The 14,742-nt window shown below is 35.9% G+C and overlaps 3 protein-coding genes across 5 annotated transcripts in view; 2 read left to right on the top strand and 1 right to left on the bottom strand.

Moving 5' to 3' along the window:
- Nucleotides 1–211: 211 nt before the first annotated feature.
- LOC116778332 (PCNA-associated factor-like) lies at nt 212–1,816 on the top strand. Its single transcript, XM_061525975.1, has 4 exons — nt 212–351; nt 584–652; nt 890–1,015; nt 1,325–1,816. Exons 1-4 carry the CDS (start codon nt 279–281, stop codon nt 1,597–1,599), a joined length of 543 nt encoding a protein of 180 aa, XP_061381959.1. The 5' UTR covers nt 212–278; the 3' UTR covers nt 1,600–1,816.
- A 345-nt stretch (nt 1,817–2,161) lies between these two features.
- The window catches only part of LOC116778322 (catenin alpha), a 33,701-nt gene continuing 21,120 nt past the window's right edge, over nt 2,162–14,742 (bottom strand). For 2 of the 3 annotated variants that reach the window (XM_061525968.1, XM_061525969.1), the window contains exons 16-24: nt 8,414–8,565; nt 6,993–7,065; nt 6,240–6,307; nt 5,808–5,989; nt 5,502–5,607; nt 5,083–5,217; nt 4,756–4,872; nt 3,281–3,444; nt 2,162–3,128 (exon numbers count right to left, since the gene is read on the bottom strand). In XM_061525968.1, coding sequence (XP_061381952.1) covers nt 3,128; nt 3,281–3,444; nt 4,756–4,872; nt 5,083–5,217; nt 5,502–5,607; nt 5,808–5,989; nt 6,240–6,307; nt 6,993–7,065; nt 8,414–8,565 — 998 coding nt within the window. In that variant the 3' untranslated portion in view covers nt 2,162–3,127. Of the gene's footprint in view, nt 3,129–3,280; nt 3,445–4,755; nt 4,873–5,082; nt 5,218–5,501; nt 5,608–5,807; nt 5,990–6,239; nt 6,308–6,992; nt 7,066–7,738; nt 7,809–8,413; nt 8,566–14,742 lie in introns of all 3 variants that reach the window. The other variant, XM_061525970.1, reaches the window with a different exon arrangement.
- Nucleotides 10,760–13,207, top strand: LOC133319889 (acetylcholinesterase-like). Its single transcript, XM_061525973.1, has 3 exons — nt 10,760–10,939; nt 11,395–12,644; nt 12,876–13,207. Exons 1-3 carry the CDS (start codon nt 10,760–10,762, stop codon nt 13,063–13,065), a joined length of 1,620 nt encoding a protein of 539 aa, XP_061381957.1. The 3' UTR covers nt 13,066–13,207.

Below are 14,742 nucleotides of genomic sequence, written 5' to 3'. Positions count from 1 at the left end.
AGGCGTTGTTGTTTAGTTTAAATTATTATAACGTTGATTGTAATCGAACTAAATATTAATAGCAAAGATATTTTTCATTACCGTACTATAAAATATAAATTTTGAATTAATTAAATATTACAAATAATAAGCACTAGAAAGATATTTCTAAACGCCTCTTTTAAAATTTCATAGTATAAAAAGTTTTTGACATATGTCATTTAAATGTCATTGAAAATTGGCGCGCACCAACACTAGATAAATAAAGAGCGCGATGACGAAAAGTTTTAATGTTTTGAATGAGTTTAGTTTTTAATTTGTATAGAGTTTATAGTGTAATGGCTAGAACCAAGGCGTCGGTGGGTGCAAAAAGTAAGCGTAAATTTACAAAATAGAAAATTCAAACAGACAAACGTTGAAAGATTCTTAATCTCCGTGTTACACTGAGGCTTATTTTAACAAATACTATATGCAATAAATAACATAGGGCATTTCAATTGTATTCATTTGATTATTTTATCAAGTCATTCAACATTTCTAGTGTTAGGGCATAATTCACTTAGGTCACACAAAATATATCAAAACCCTCATTTTAAATTTCCAGTATCTTCGGGTAAAAGCAGCAAAGCAAGATGTAGTGCTGCTCCGCCTCCGAGCTCAACATCTTCCACAGGTACACACATTTACTCTACATCAATGTAAATAAGGTCTGTGTTTAATGTTCGTGTCGACTTTAAGTTTCTTAGTCATATCTATTAAATACAATTATTTAGAGTAGAATTATAAAGCTTTTAAATAATTACTCATTTACTTCCATCAAATATTTATTTATTTTTTATACAAGTTATGGCTACATATTTCATTATAACTCCGACATACAAATAAGTCAATATTATGTTTATTATTTAAGGCAGCGGTGATAAATCTAGAAGTGCCTCCGGCGGTAACCCGGTGTGTCCGAGAGAAACTCCCAAGTGGCAGAAACCCATCACCAACTTCTTCATTAACAAACCGGCTGAAGAAAGTCTTGAAACTGGTATTAATATGAATAATTGTTATCTTCTTAACCAACTTCATAAAAAATAAGATAATCAATTAAGTTCAAGGATTTCTTGAAGTCATAAATTAATGAAAAGGGTTCATAAAAATTAAAAAATTATAATTTTTTAAATTTTACTTAAAATGTTTATCAATGTTATATTCGAATCCATAAAAAAGACAATTGTATGAAGAAAAAAACAAAAATAATCTTCTTAGTATTTGTGTATTTACTTAGAGAAAATCTTAAAAACAAACTTACTTTGGAACATCATATTTAATAGTCAATGGACAATATTATTTACAGCGGGCAGTTCGAAGCCAAAACCTAGAAGAAATGTGATTAACTCGGACGACGAGGAAGTCAACAACAACGACGAGAAGCCCAGGAACAAAGAGCTAGATGACAGTATAGAACTGGAGCCTTTGACCGGAGAGAATAGTCACAAGATTGTTGAATACTACACGAAAGATAAAGGAAAAGGTAAAGGAAAGAAAGATAAGGAAAACGTAGACAATAATAAAAGATGTCTTGAAGAGAGCGATGAGAGGCCGACGAAACGGGTGAAGGTGGACCCGTGAAGTGATACTAACTGAATATATATAAGACTATTAATAATCAATCAATATTGTTCTGGATTAAATTAACTAGAAAATTGCTGATAAAGTTTTTAACCAGATTTTCATACGGAGAACTGTCTGTCGCAGATATAATAGAATGTTTTTTCTGTTTTGTCAACTTCGTGTAATGACTTACAGACTCAGGTTAATGTCGGAATAAAGTTTTTTTCTCAACAAACCATTTAATTTTATTTATAAGAAATTATTTGCACATATTTCGTGTGAACCGTCAGCGCCATCTATCGCGTGTCGCGTCACTTCACACAATACGCCTGTTGTCTGGATCCGGAGGTAGTGTTGTGTTTCAGGGTAACTCACAGCCTGTCTTATCCCGATCTCTAACCTGCGTCACTGCAGAGCTTCATCAAAATCATTTAAGCAATTTTTACGTGAATGTGAACAGAGGCAAACTCATAATGTGGCACCATTAAAAAATTTGTCTTTATTTCTCAGACAACACACACCAGTATTTTTACTTAAATACATTTTTTTTTATATAAAAATTATAAATAAAATAATCATGGCATAGATTAATACGTTTATTGTTCATCAATTACATAGAAAAGTTTTAAAATCTCTACAAAAACCTTAAATAGTTCTACGTCGAGTTCAGAATGTAACTCCCAGTTCGTGTTGATGTAAATAGAGCGATACAAACTTATATATGTATATATATAAGTATTTAAATCTCACTTTTATATACTCATATATATATATATATAGATATATTAACACATATTAAGATGATTGCCAAGAGTAGTTGAGACCGCTCCCAGGTTAGAAAGAGCTACAAACAATTACCAGTGAAGATTTGCGAATGATATCAGACGTAAAATTTAAAACTTTCTCAACTACCTACATACTCATTTATTATTCAGAATGAACACCACGAAGCTGTCGCCGCTCATTAATTTACTTCTACGATTAAATATTTTCCCGTTTTTTTTTTGTGAACAAAATTTAAAAAAAAGTAGCGAAACGACCGGAAAAAATTTTTTTGTTCACAAAAAAAAACAACTCCCCCCGACCTTACACCTATAACACTCCCGCCCGTAACGCGACCCGCCGTCTATCGAACGCTAGTAAATATTATTCTTTAAAAAATTTCCATTAAATTGACTTCAAAACTTAAGGATAGGTACGATATTTTTTTATTTTTTTTTAATGTTTTCTTCAGTTAGGTATAAGATAACTTTATTTTTTATTTGGGAAAAAAGTCTTAGAGAGTACACATATATATATATATTTGTAATTATTCTCCTACGTATATAAAAGCTTACTCTACGTTGATATTAAATCCATCCCAAACACTTCCTCTGAGTATTTTCTCGTCTCTTCTCAAACAGCGGCAAGTGATGTGAATACAAATTTTATTACAAAGTCTAATTGTTTTGGAAACAATGTTCTTGTGAGGAATCATGTTAATTAATTTGTTCGTATTTTTGATAAATAATAATAATAATAAAAAAATATCTTCGTTTGCGTGAAATCTGAAACAAGGAGGAATATGTTTTAGTGTTGTGTGTTGGTGGGGCTCGGGTCGTTTTTTTTCACCGACTTCAATAACAGCGGTAGTCACAAGTCTTGTCGGTGGCACAGTGTCGGTGCCTGTGTCTCTCTGTCTGTCCGTCTGTATACTCACCACACACTCTCGGCTGGGCTCTGGAACTCGGCGAGCGCGTGTATGGGGCTGGGTTGTTTCTTCTGACTCCCTCTCCTGACCTTCGCGCGCACCTCCTCCGGCTTCTCCGGTCTTATGAGCGGCTTCTTCTCCGGGGCCTTCATCCTCCACACCACTATGGGTGACTGGAAATGTCTCTTGTCAATATTTTTGATATAATTCCAACATTGTATCGAGATCAAACACATACATAAAAAAAATTACGTGCCATTCCGAAGAAGCTAAAATAAATGACCGATCTAGGCATGCGTTACAGAAAAGAAATGATACAGCAAGCAGACGGTGATACTAAGACTGAAATAGCTTAAAGTGATAGGGAACTTAGAGAAAAATACAAACCGTCAGGAATCTGGTATTTAGAGGCTTTACAAGAAAATGTATTTAAATGCAAATAATAAAGAATCTAAACCGAACTCAAGCTGATGAGCTCCGTTGAAAATGAAACTACTCCGCGGACGGAGCTGGAGGCAATAGCGTTACTATATCACTAAACAGGACGAAAATATCCTAAGACTTACGTAATTGTTCTTCGGGAAGCGAAAAAAGCTGTCATTAATAGCGTTACACTGGTACAAGCCTAACTAAGTAATCGTAAGTCAGCGCTCCCGGGCGTCCTGATACACGGAGAGAAGTTTCATGACGTTCCGAGAGAGCCCTTGGAGATGGCAACAGAAATAACTTTTATGGGCCAAGTGTTTTGCTGTTCTATCCCAGCGTCACGAAGCTTCCCTCCGTAAGCCTGAATCATACTCTGGCAAGCGGACATTCCATTTTTATTTGGTTCACATCAGTAACTAATTACTGGCGGCCATGTTCAGCGCAGGTCCTAGCTGATATGTTCAGTTGATTGTGATTCGACGCCAGATAGGAATACTTATTAGAACATCTTAGTATCGGTATATTAATTTGCAGTTAAAAACCCAAGTTCCAGAAGGACCTACGTTAGGTCCATATGTGACCCATCACAGCGTTTTTGAGAAGACAGGTCAACAACCGAATCGCGTAAAAGTTAAGATCAGTAAATCATCTAAAAACGTTTTCCAAACATCCACGGCTACTGTGTGATACGCTTGAACACAATCAATTAATGAAATTTGGAAAAAAATATAATTTTCGTAACTTTTACGGATTAAGTAAAAATATTTGTCATTTAATAGATTAGTTACCATACAATTTTTATAACGATGTCGTAAAGATATAGTCTATATGCGTGTTTTGTAAAACTTGTTTGAAAAAAATTCAGTTATTTTTTATTTCTGTGTGAAAACTATAAATTTAATCGAACACGCGAAAAATCCGAACCGAATCGATTACATCGAAATTTCTGTTCTGTAAATAGCTGGACCGATTTTGATGATGTTTTTTACGTATCTACTATATAATACACGGGGTTTCGATGTAAATTCTATGCAATGTGTTGTTTTTTCAATACTTACGGCGATAGTGCCCTGTCTGGTGTATTTCGTAGAGGCGACGTACGAGGCCTTGACCGTCAGCACCACAGCATTCATCAGGTTTTTGGCAGCTTGTATGAGAGACGTGGCGCTGTCCAACTGTTAGGAATTTCATTATTAAGGCTTGTGCACACTCAAGATACGTCCAACCGTACATTTTAAGATTAATAATGTTCACAGGACTATCAGACATTGTGTATGATAGTTTTTGACTGACACTGCGCTTGTTGAAGGGGAATTTGTTCATCAAAATATGAAGTTACGTGAAGTGAGTAGTTTTTTAGTGTGTGTATGTTTGTGACCACTTACCCCGCTAACGATCAGCTCGCCGGATATGTTCTGAACGTCCGCCTTCACCTTGCTGGTGATCTGTATCTGGTGACAGTAGAGCGCTATACGCTGAAGGTAGGCCAGCAAATCCTGTTTGGTCGACGACTCCGGGCACTAGAGTACGGATACATAAAGGTAGTGACTCGCTAACATTTACACATTTAAATAAAAATAATATTTTTTTAGTGATGACAAATAACAAGACCAAGAGACAGACGTTTTAGTGATCACGGTTGGTGCAAAGTAACAGAAACGTCGGGAGTATGTATAGTAGTAAAAAATTTTTTAATCTCTTAGATAACATTCTGTTATATAATGTTTTTCCCAATAAATAAATAAATAAATAATGTATTTTTTCTTGAAACACCCTTGTCTAGTTATAACTACACAGTTCCTACCTGTTCGGCTATTTCTCTCGTGAGTTTGTCCAGTTTAGTTCCAGCCTCCGATATCTTCTTGGCCGCGTTAATGACGTCCATGGTCGTCTTCAAGGGACCGCGGCCTCTGTTTGCGTTTAATTTGACCATATTCAGGACATACGACAAAATATCACCAGTATGAACTTTAATGCTCTTACAGAAACAATTTTTACATTCATAGGCCAGTTTTTGTATTAGGATAATAAAATTCACACAAAGTACTTTCTATTCTACACTTCTATGAAATTACAACTAGACATAATTACTCTATTTGTCTACCCTCACCTGGTGAAGTCTGTCATTTCGAGCATGATCATACACATGTGTTTGGCCAACATTATGATGTCGTTTCCGGCATCGTCCCACTTAGCGACCTCGTTGTCGAAGGTCATCTTCTCCCGTCTGAACAACTCCACTTGCTGGAGTATCTTCCTCTTATCTTCTTCTGTCATTTTCCGCATGGCTTCCTATTTTGGTCACGACTCATATATATTGCAATAGTGAGGGTTATTTTCTTTGGGGGTCTTTGGATGACACGAGAGGAATGTCAACTGCTTTTTTAAATGTCGTTGACTTATTCTCTGGATGTGAAATGAGACTCAATAACTTGGGATAATGGAAATCATTTTTGGTTGAAACATTAGTATTATATATGTTTACCAAATTAACAAAATTTTTTTACAGACAGAATATCAGTAAGTCCTTATTATAGCTTACTCTTGCGTTCGTTATTCCACTGATGTCCGGATATTCGTCGACCCCGTGCTCTCCGGTGTGGGCGCTCGCTGTTAACACGACATATAACGTAAGGAACGAACAGATTTCAACAAGAAAGGTACGTTTAATTTTTACATATCACAATAAAAGCTTCACAAAATACATCTACACATAAAATATAATGAGGAAATGAAAAATTCAACTAAGCCAACGTCTAAAACGATTCTACTGAAAACTCACTTGTTGACATTTATATTGTTTGTGGACGAAGTTGGTATTCCGCATCTATTAGTACCTAGACTATCAAATGGAAGGAGGGACTTTTTGGTGGGATGGGCACAAAATGAAAAAATATATGGGATTGTTATTGACTAGATTTGAAAACAGTCTAATGAATTACAGTATTTAGAAGATGGAATGGGATTTGTTTGTACTGAATAACATTTTTATTAATATTATTTACACGAGGTGACAAAGTGACAGAGATGGGAAAATGACTAGAAGAAGAAACAAGAAGAAACAAACTAAAATTTATGGCCAACATTTTTTTCTGTCATGTCATATCATTTAAGGTATTCAGTCACTCCATTCCAAATAATTAGGACACTAAAGTGATGGAATATAAGTTATACAAGGAAGTCATGTTGGTATGGACCAAGTGCTACAAAAACGGATTGAGAGTTTAGATCCTAAGGATACGTTATATATTGTGGAAGAATAGACAGACAGACAGTCCTTGTTCTTGGTACTCACATCTGCTCCTCGTCTCCATGGTCATATCTTCGACAGGTTCAAACTCCGTGTCGGTGTCCAGATCGTCGCTTGTCTACATGCAGACGCACATACACATAAAGCATGCTATGATACCGATATGGTTGGATAGACCACTAATTCTAGATTCTTCCATAGACAAATGGGTGAATTAATAATTATGCGAGATTGCGAACAAACTCATAGACCTAACTCCGATGAATCTCATCCAGGAAAGCCCTAGGATACTCATCGACACACAAACCTAGACAACCTTCTATCCAACCAGATCGTTTTAATGAATGAAACCGACATTAGAACACAAAACATGATATACAGCTATAATTAAAAACACACAAGTTACCAAAAACACTAGGATCGAGTTAACAAATAATAAAAAAAAAATAAACGCAATCATCGTACGTCTTCCATCAATTATTTCCGTCCATTAGATTATTTTCAATGTTAATATATATATTAATGAAAATGTTTTAGATATTTCAATAACAAATGGAGAGAATACAACAACCACGACCCAAACTCCACGATGAGACCGACGATGAGACGATGAGACGATGAGAAGTTTGGTACGGTCTAAAAGATATTTCTGCCTTAATTTTTACTCAAACTGAATTACTTCAAACGGAAATACACGAGACAAACACGGCATTTAAATATTTCAGACCGCACCAGACAGGACCTCTACCATGCCACGACACAGACATGCTCGTCACGAGCTGTGATCTCACATTTGCTTCTCGTTTCCAGGGTGTAATGCTCGTCGAGCTCCACGTCCTCGGGGTCCAGATCCTCTTCGTCCTGTACATCGTCAGGTAAACGTGGCGACATCAACATCACACCGAATCATACCCATTTTAAAATCATTTAAAGTCCTATCATGGGAAATATTATCTTAACCTATTTAGGGATAAATTTAGACATTTCGTTTTATATGTAGCCTTAGACGTCTAATTAAGACAATTGTATAGGAAAAATTAATTGTACGTAAGTATACGGTTCTTATCTTTAGTGATACTTATAAGAGGATAATGTTACTATCATAATTGAAGAACAAGATCATATCTCATGATACATCATCTCCGTTACATTGCCAATGGGATTCCAGCATCTGCTGACTTCTTTATCACAATATAAAAATATCCTATCGCGACTTCTCATCAGGCCATACGACATACACGGCCAAGTACTGCCAGGTCCAAAACATCGCCTGTATCCCGTGATATTTTAAGTATTTTAATTCACATATAGTTTCCATCTAGAAACATTATCATAAAAGGTATAGATTCAGTCTCTATCCTGGGCTTAAAGTCAACATAAAAATTGTATCCATCTTCTGTACTCTCTACTCTATCACTCACCCTGCTCATCCTATCCCCTTGGCCTATCTCTACTCTATCACTCACCCTGTTCATGAGGACAGCTCGCCGTATCTCCCTAACAGCATCATAAACGAGACGGGACGCGTCTATGAAGTCGTTCTCGTCCAAACCAGAACCCGCCCCTCCACCGAGGGCTGATACGGCCGCGTCCACACGGACCGCGAACTTGGACATCACTGTAATACATTTAAATCGAATGAGATCTAAGACTTTCGCGAGTTAACAGTTAAATGAATCTAATATTATCTGATTACTACGATTTTTTTATTATTTTAACTGCATACTCCAGACTCGGTTACTATGGAGCAACCGTGATAACGGGCAGACGAGAAATTTTCATTTTAATTAATTATTTTTAATAGTAATCCGTATATATTAGTTTAATTTAAATTAATACGATTATAACAAATGTAGATTCAATTTTATATTTGGCTTAACATTCTCAAAAAATATATATAATCTGGCACGTAAACACTTATGCACGCTTACTCCTAGTTTCCATCGTCACTACAAACGTAGCTTTAATGGTTTTTCATTCTTAACTCACATAGTATTAACGTAGATTGAATGAGAGACGGGGGACGCTTCGTGTGTAGTGTGACTGTTAATTTGAACAAGCGTACTGAACCGATTTGAATGCAACTTTGCCATAATATAGTTAAACGCATTAGAGTTGATTAAGATATTTAAGATTTGCTTAGGATGTACATATTTCGGTTTAAATGACTTAAGTTTTGACTTAACTTAGTGTTATAAAATTCAGTTACAAAATACATTTAATAATATTAAATACAACACTGAAAATACGTCTGAGTTTCGGCTGTGTCAATTTTGATGTAATTCGCAATGAAGTCAAATAAGATCTCGAGATGAGATGCAAGTTTTTTCGTCAGACTAACCTACAACAAATAGTTCTAGGCGACCTTTTAAAATATTCAACATACAAGAATCTCATTAACGTTGATTATTGATGAGACAAGGTTCCCAATCAAGATCACGGCCGGAGCGACATTTTCAATACAAGTTACACAACAGCGCCGTCCTTAGCGAAGGCCGACTTGAACGTACACAGGCAAGCCTATTGAGTTTTCATAAATTTTCGAATAAAATTATTTTCTTCGTATTGGTCTGTAGTAAAACCGAGCTTTTCGGATGCTGAGCGGTTATTTTAAACTATTTTTATATTTATATAATTCCGACGCCCGGGTTACTTCTCAGCGACGACGATCGCGGGCGGACGAGATGAAAAGTTTTCATCTCGAAACGTCGGGAATTTTTAAATAACAACACGTATTATATCAGAAAGTATTAGTTTTGTTTAGATGGATACACCCGAATATTAGATATCGTTTGTGGAGAAATTTTTTTTAGGGAAAATTGAAAAAAAAAAGTAAATAAAATAAAATTCTCTAGTTAAAATCTTATTATAAAACGATTTATTTCATTAGAAGTAAATTTTCATACTTCTGTCTTATAATATATTTCCTATAGCGATGTATGCACATTTAAATCGTTCCTAGATTCGGTCTGCGGGTGTTGTGGCCCTGGTTTTTATCTGAGCCGAGACTAATGCATCCGTCAAAATCAACTAAAGATAATGCCAAAAAAAGACATTTTTAATATTATTACTATTTTTTATAACAAAACATAATTCTAAATTGTTTTTCATATATCGTTTTATAACTGTACGTCCGTTCCGCGTGATTACTGATCGGCTGTGTCGATTTTGATGAGACTATAAATTTACTTCATTCTGATTTCATAGAAAAAATTTTGATAGTTATATAAGCTATGTTTAATACGTATTATATTTTATTATTTAAAGTAATAATGAAATTTAAATTACATGTTAAACGACGTCAAAAAAAAATCTATATAAAAATATAATTCTTGAATAGTATAAAGTTTAGAAGATATGTGACTATATGTCTATCCTTCGATGTATCACTTAAATACATTGAAATTAATTTTGGCATATGCATGCATGGCCAGTTTGTTCTATACACGCGCGGGCGAAACCATGATAACATGCAGTGCTTCAACACTTAGTATAAAGAATTTATTTATTTTCATTCTATAGGCGAATATTATAACAATTTTTTTTAACTAGTTTCTTTATCTGGTCTCACTTCAAACATTTACAATACGCAGACTGATGTGTAGAATTTATATTCAAATCGGGAGTGTGATGATCAAATCTGACAAGACATACACACGTTACGGTAATACAGTATAGTATAAAATCGTCAAGAACATTGAGATAACTCGCGAGATAAACACCCTAAAAATAAAATACCCGTATTGTTATATATGTATATATAATGAGGAAAGACATTCTCGATAGCACAGAACAGTTGGAGATTTTGTGAAATGTGGTCCAGAATTTGCGTGCTGGCCGTCTGTGTGGCTCACGTTTGGTCTAAACTTAGAGTTGACCCTCTCGTGCAGACGAAGTCAGGTTTGATAAGGGGTTTGAGAGCTGATGATGGACATTACTCCATGTTTCTTGGGATACCATACGCAGAAATCAACGTAAATGATCCGTTCGGGGTGAGGATATATATATTTATGTATTGCCAAATTTTACGTACACTTTTGTCGGGGCTCACAAATAGTAATTCAGTTATATGCCATCGTGAGATAATACAGATTCTTTACTTATGATTTAATCGTTTTTATAATGTAGTTAATTTAAGTTATTTGAATAATTTAAAAAAAATTACACGATTTTTATCAAGATTAGCAAGGTTTATGGTTCTGAAAACTTTTAGAGAGTTCAGCGCTGTTATTTACTAGGGACTTACAACGAGCTGTATGGATTTAAAAATTGTGTAGAGTGAAAAAAAAACTAATTAACATTAAATAGTGAAAAAATCGTCCACACGGGTAGGCTTTTAAGTTTCCTCTGGGAGATGAAAGTTCTCTCACGATGATTTTCAATTCTATGAAACTTAAATTTTATTAAATTATTTTATATTACAATGCTAAATTCTTATTGCCATCAGCCGGCTTCATCAGACCTGGTATTCGATGGTGTCTTTGAGGCAACAGACGACAGCACAGTTTGCCCACAAGTTGACGAGAACACGCAGCAAGCGAAAGGATCCCTTGACTGTCTCCGCATGAACATCTTCGTACCGGAAGTCGCGTCATCACGCAATAAATTACCGGTTATAGTTTATATACACGGCGGCTATTTCCTCCACGGTTCCGGTTCACGTGCCGGTTACGGGCCAAAGTTTCTTGTGAGGCATGACGTCATTCTTATCACATTAAACTACAGAGTCAACCTGTACGGTTTCCTATGCCTCGGAACGCCCGAGGTGCCCGGCAACCAGGGCCTCAAGGACCAGGTGTTGGCGCTGAGATGGATAAGACAAAATATAGAAGCTTTCGGCGGTGATAAGGAGCAAATAACACTGATGGGGGAGAGCGCCGGAAGCGCTGCTGTAGAATTTCACCTCATGTCCCAACAGGAGAAGCTATTCGACAAGGCGATATTACAGAGCGGATCCAACCTCAAACCTGGTGGTCTTATGGAAGTGGACACGACGCCAGCCCTGAGAGTCGCGGCAAGACTTGGTTTTGAAACAAACGACGTCACAAAAGCAATGAACTTCCTTAAACAGATCGATCCGCATACAATTGTGAAAACAGCGATCGATCTCGACATAAAGCTGCGAGGCTGCGTGGAAAGAGAGATCGATCACGTCGAACCAATAATAACTGAACATTTCCTGAACATTGACATGCCGAAGTTGAGGAACACGCCGATTCTTGCTGGGTTTAATACAAGGGAAGGTTTGGGCATGAACAAGAACGAAGAGGACGCCCACTACATGCACCCGGACTACTTTGAGGACAACTTGAAGCTGGCGTTCCATCAGGACGAGGACTTCGACGATATGATTGATATCGTACGTAATTTCTACGTTGGGGATGAAGATCTCAATGAGGAGGTTAGGAACAGTATCATTGACTTCGAAGGCGATTACTATTACGGATATCCGGTACAGGAGAGTCTGAAGATATACGTCCAGCGTGGGGCGCTTCGTGTGTACCAGTATCTGTTTTCTTACGACGGTGACAGAAACTTGGTTAAGAGGATGAATAATATCACAACCTACGGCGCGTCCCATGCTGATGAGTTAGGCTACTTGTTCGATCCGATGTTTATAACAGAGACCCCGTCAGCCGACGATCAGCTCGTCATAGATCGGATGACGAAACTGTGGACTAATTTCGCCAAATACGGGTAAGTGGTTCCGATGTATGTAAAATCAATGATATTTGAGTTTATTTATGTTAAAATTTCCTCTCCATCAGTTGAAACAGAATATGATATAGTCATAAACAAAATTTCAAGAGCCCATATAATATTTAAAAGCAGTTAAAATTTAAAATGAACAATATATTTCCAAATGAAGTTTCTTAAACACGTCAGATGTCGAGAAATAAGTGATAAATTTATTTATTTATTTTCCAGAGATCCTACACCCGAGGTAACCGATTTGCTGCCGGTCCAATGGACACCAATATCCGCAGACAAATACAATTATTTGGATATAGACAAAGAATTCGCTATTAGAAGCCGTCCTTTCAAACAGCGACTGACATTCTGGGAGCTGTTCTACAAAGCAAATATGAAAAAGGTCCGCGGATATAAAGCAAAATAATACAAAAACGACACACAGTGACGTCGGTATGATAGTAACTTTTGTATCGCAATTGAAGTTTTTTAAGAAGCCCGTCTCATATCATCTGTTTGAAGCCGTCCATCAGATCTTTGGGTGAAAAAAGTATAGTCTTCTGGTAAGAAATCCTTCATAGAGACAACACCGCTCAAGTCTGCACCAATCATTTATAACATAATCTACGATATTCTTAATAAAATTTATTTATTATGCAAAAAAAATAATAAAGAAATATTACGATCGCATACTGTTTTTTCTACCTTGTCAATTTAATTTAGATAACAGTCCTATCTCAAACCCCACGGATCTTTTTTTGAATCCTCATATCTGGTGTACTGATAATAATTGATCCTAACTTAAAGTCGTTACAAAATTTATCTCTGCACTCGAAGAGGTTACATTTTTTCGTGTTTAATGTTATTCGGAATAAGTCGAGTCTTTTGCAGATGATATTAATAGTTTTCGTATTAATTATATAAGTACATACTTATTTATAACTTTAGGAATAATAAAATATCACAACCTAACTCTGAAAACAACTCCTTCCAACAGCAACGTAATGACTAAGTAAGAAAAATCGATCTCAGAGCATTTTCTGACATTTTCTTTGTTCACTATTTATATTTATTGAGTGTGGAGTAGGCATTCTGATCTTTTGCCGCCTTTCTCATAAAAATTCAGCAGCCGCTCACTCAAACATTAGAGGCTATTTAAGCACATCAACTCTGATACAGCAGAGCCTTCAGTTCTACTCAAGGCATTACTACAAGTGATAAACTCATTATTACATGCAGAGCTGGGTCCAACGGATCTCATGATGAGGAGGATTTTAAAAATGCAAAGAACACTTCTGTAACTCATTCCGTGACAGATGCTGTATACGAAGTTTGTGATAATGTGATTTTGATCTCTGTCAAGGACGCGGCATCATCATCCTTATCAGAGCCGAAGCTATTGCTTAACGATACAGTGAAACAGAATAGTGTTTATTCAAAATAACTCGATAAAAGTTTTAAATGATTATTTTACATGAGATTATGATTTCGACGAGATAAAATACCTTGATGACAGACACGTGACCAAAAATCAGTTGTTATAATATAAACAACAAGAAAAATACTATGACGTAAACAATTACTATTATTAATCTATCACTGTTTATCTTGATCGATTCCATGATCGGATAGCAGAAAAGCTTTCACCGACAAGTACTGATTAGACCAGGCGTCACATACCAAACGGAATTATCTCAATTAGTAAACAAGGATAAGTCAATGATTACGTTTCATATCGACACTGAGAACAACTAGCAATGAAACAAAATCATGTTTGGAAGAAAATAAGAATGTGCTAAACTATTTTTGGCATCTGTTTGATGGTTTCAGTTTATTTAGAAGTATGCGCGCCAAAAAAGTTCTAAACTTAAGTCCTTGATAAATGCGAAGAAAGTGACGTAGCTTTGTGCACGAGACTAGTCTTCTTAAATAATCCTTAAAATATTGTCAAACAAAAACTAAGATACTCTTATAAAATCTAATCCTTTTTTTGGTATCAATTAATTGCATGTTTCCATTATTCCAACGCCATGTTGATTTATGTGTTTTTTGCGAACAACGCTTCAGATATATCTCTCGCCTCGATCGTAATCTCGACTCAGCG

This window comes from Danaus plexippus, chromosome 31 (genome assembly GCF_018135715.1).
Source record: "Danaus plexippus chromosome 31, MEX_DaPlex, whole genome shotgun sequence".
Taxonomy (NCBI): Eukaryota; Metazoa; Arthropoda; class Insecta; order Lepidoptera; family Nymphalidae; genus Danaus; species Danaus plexippus.
Note: the sequence above shows the minus strand (reverse complement) of the source record. Positions and strands in the feature narration are given on the sequence as shown.

What these genes read in the sequence shown, in the direction of transcription:
- LOC116778332 (XM_061525975.1), top strand. Translation starts at nt 279, where the DNA reads ATGAGTTTAGTTTTTAATTTGTATAGAGTTTATAGTGTAATGGCTAGA. An exon ending in GAGCTCAACATCTTCCACAG is followed by an intron (nt 653 to 889) that starts GTACACACATTT and finishes TTATTATTTAAG; the next exon opens with GCAGCGGTGATAAATCTAGA. An exon ending in TGAAGAAAGTCTTGAAACTG is followed by an intron (nt 1,016 to 1,324) that starts GTATTAATATGA and finishes TATTATTTACAG; the next exon opens with CGGGCAGTTCGAAGCCAAAA.
- LOC133319889 (XM_061525973.1), top strand. Translation starts at nt 10,760, where the DNA reads ATGTGGTCCAGAATTTGCGTGCTGGCCGTCTGTGTGGCTCACGTTTGG. An exon ending in ACGTAAATGATCCGTTCGGG is followed by an intron (nt 10,940 to 11,394) that starts GTGAGGATATAT and finishes TATTGCCATCAG; the next exon opens with CCGGCTTCATCAGACCTGGT. An exon ending in ACTAATTTCGCCAAATACGG is followed by an intron (nt 12,645 to 12,875) that starts GTAAGTGGTTCC and finishes TTTATTTTCCAG; the next exon opens with AGATCCTACACCCGAGGTAA.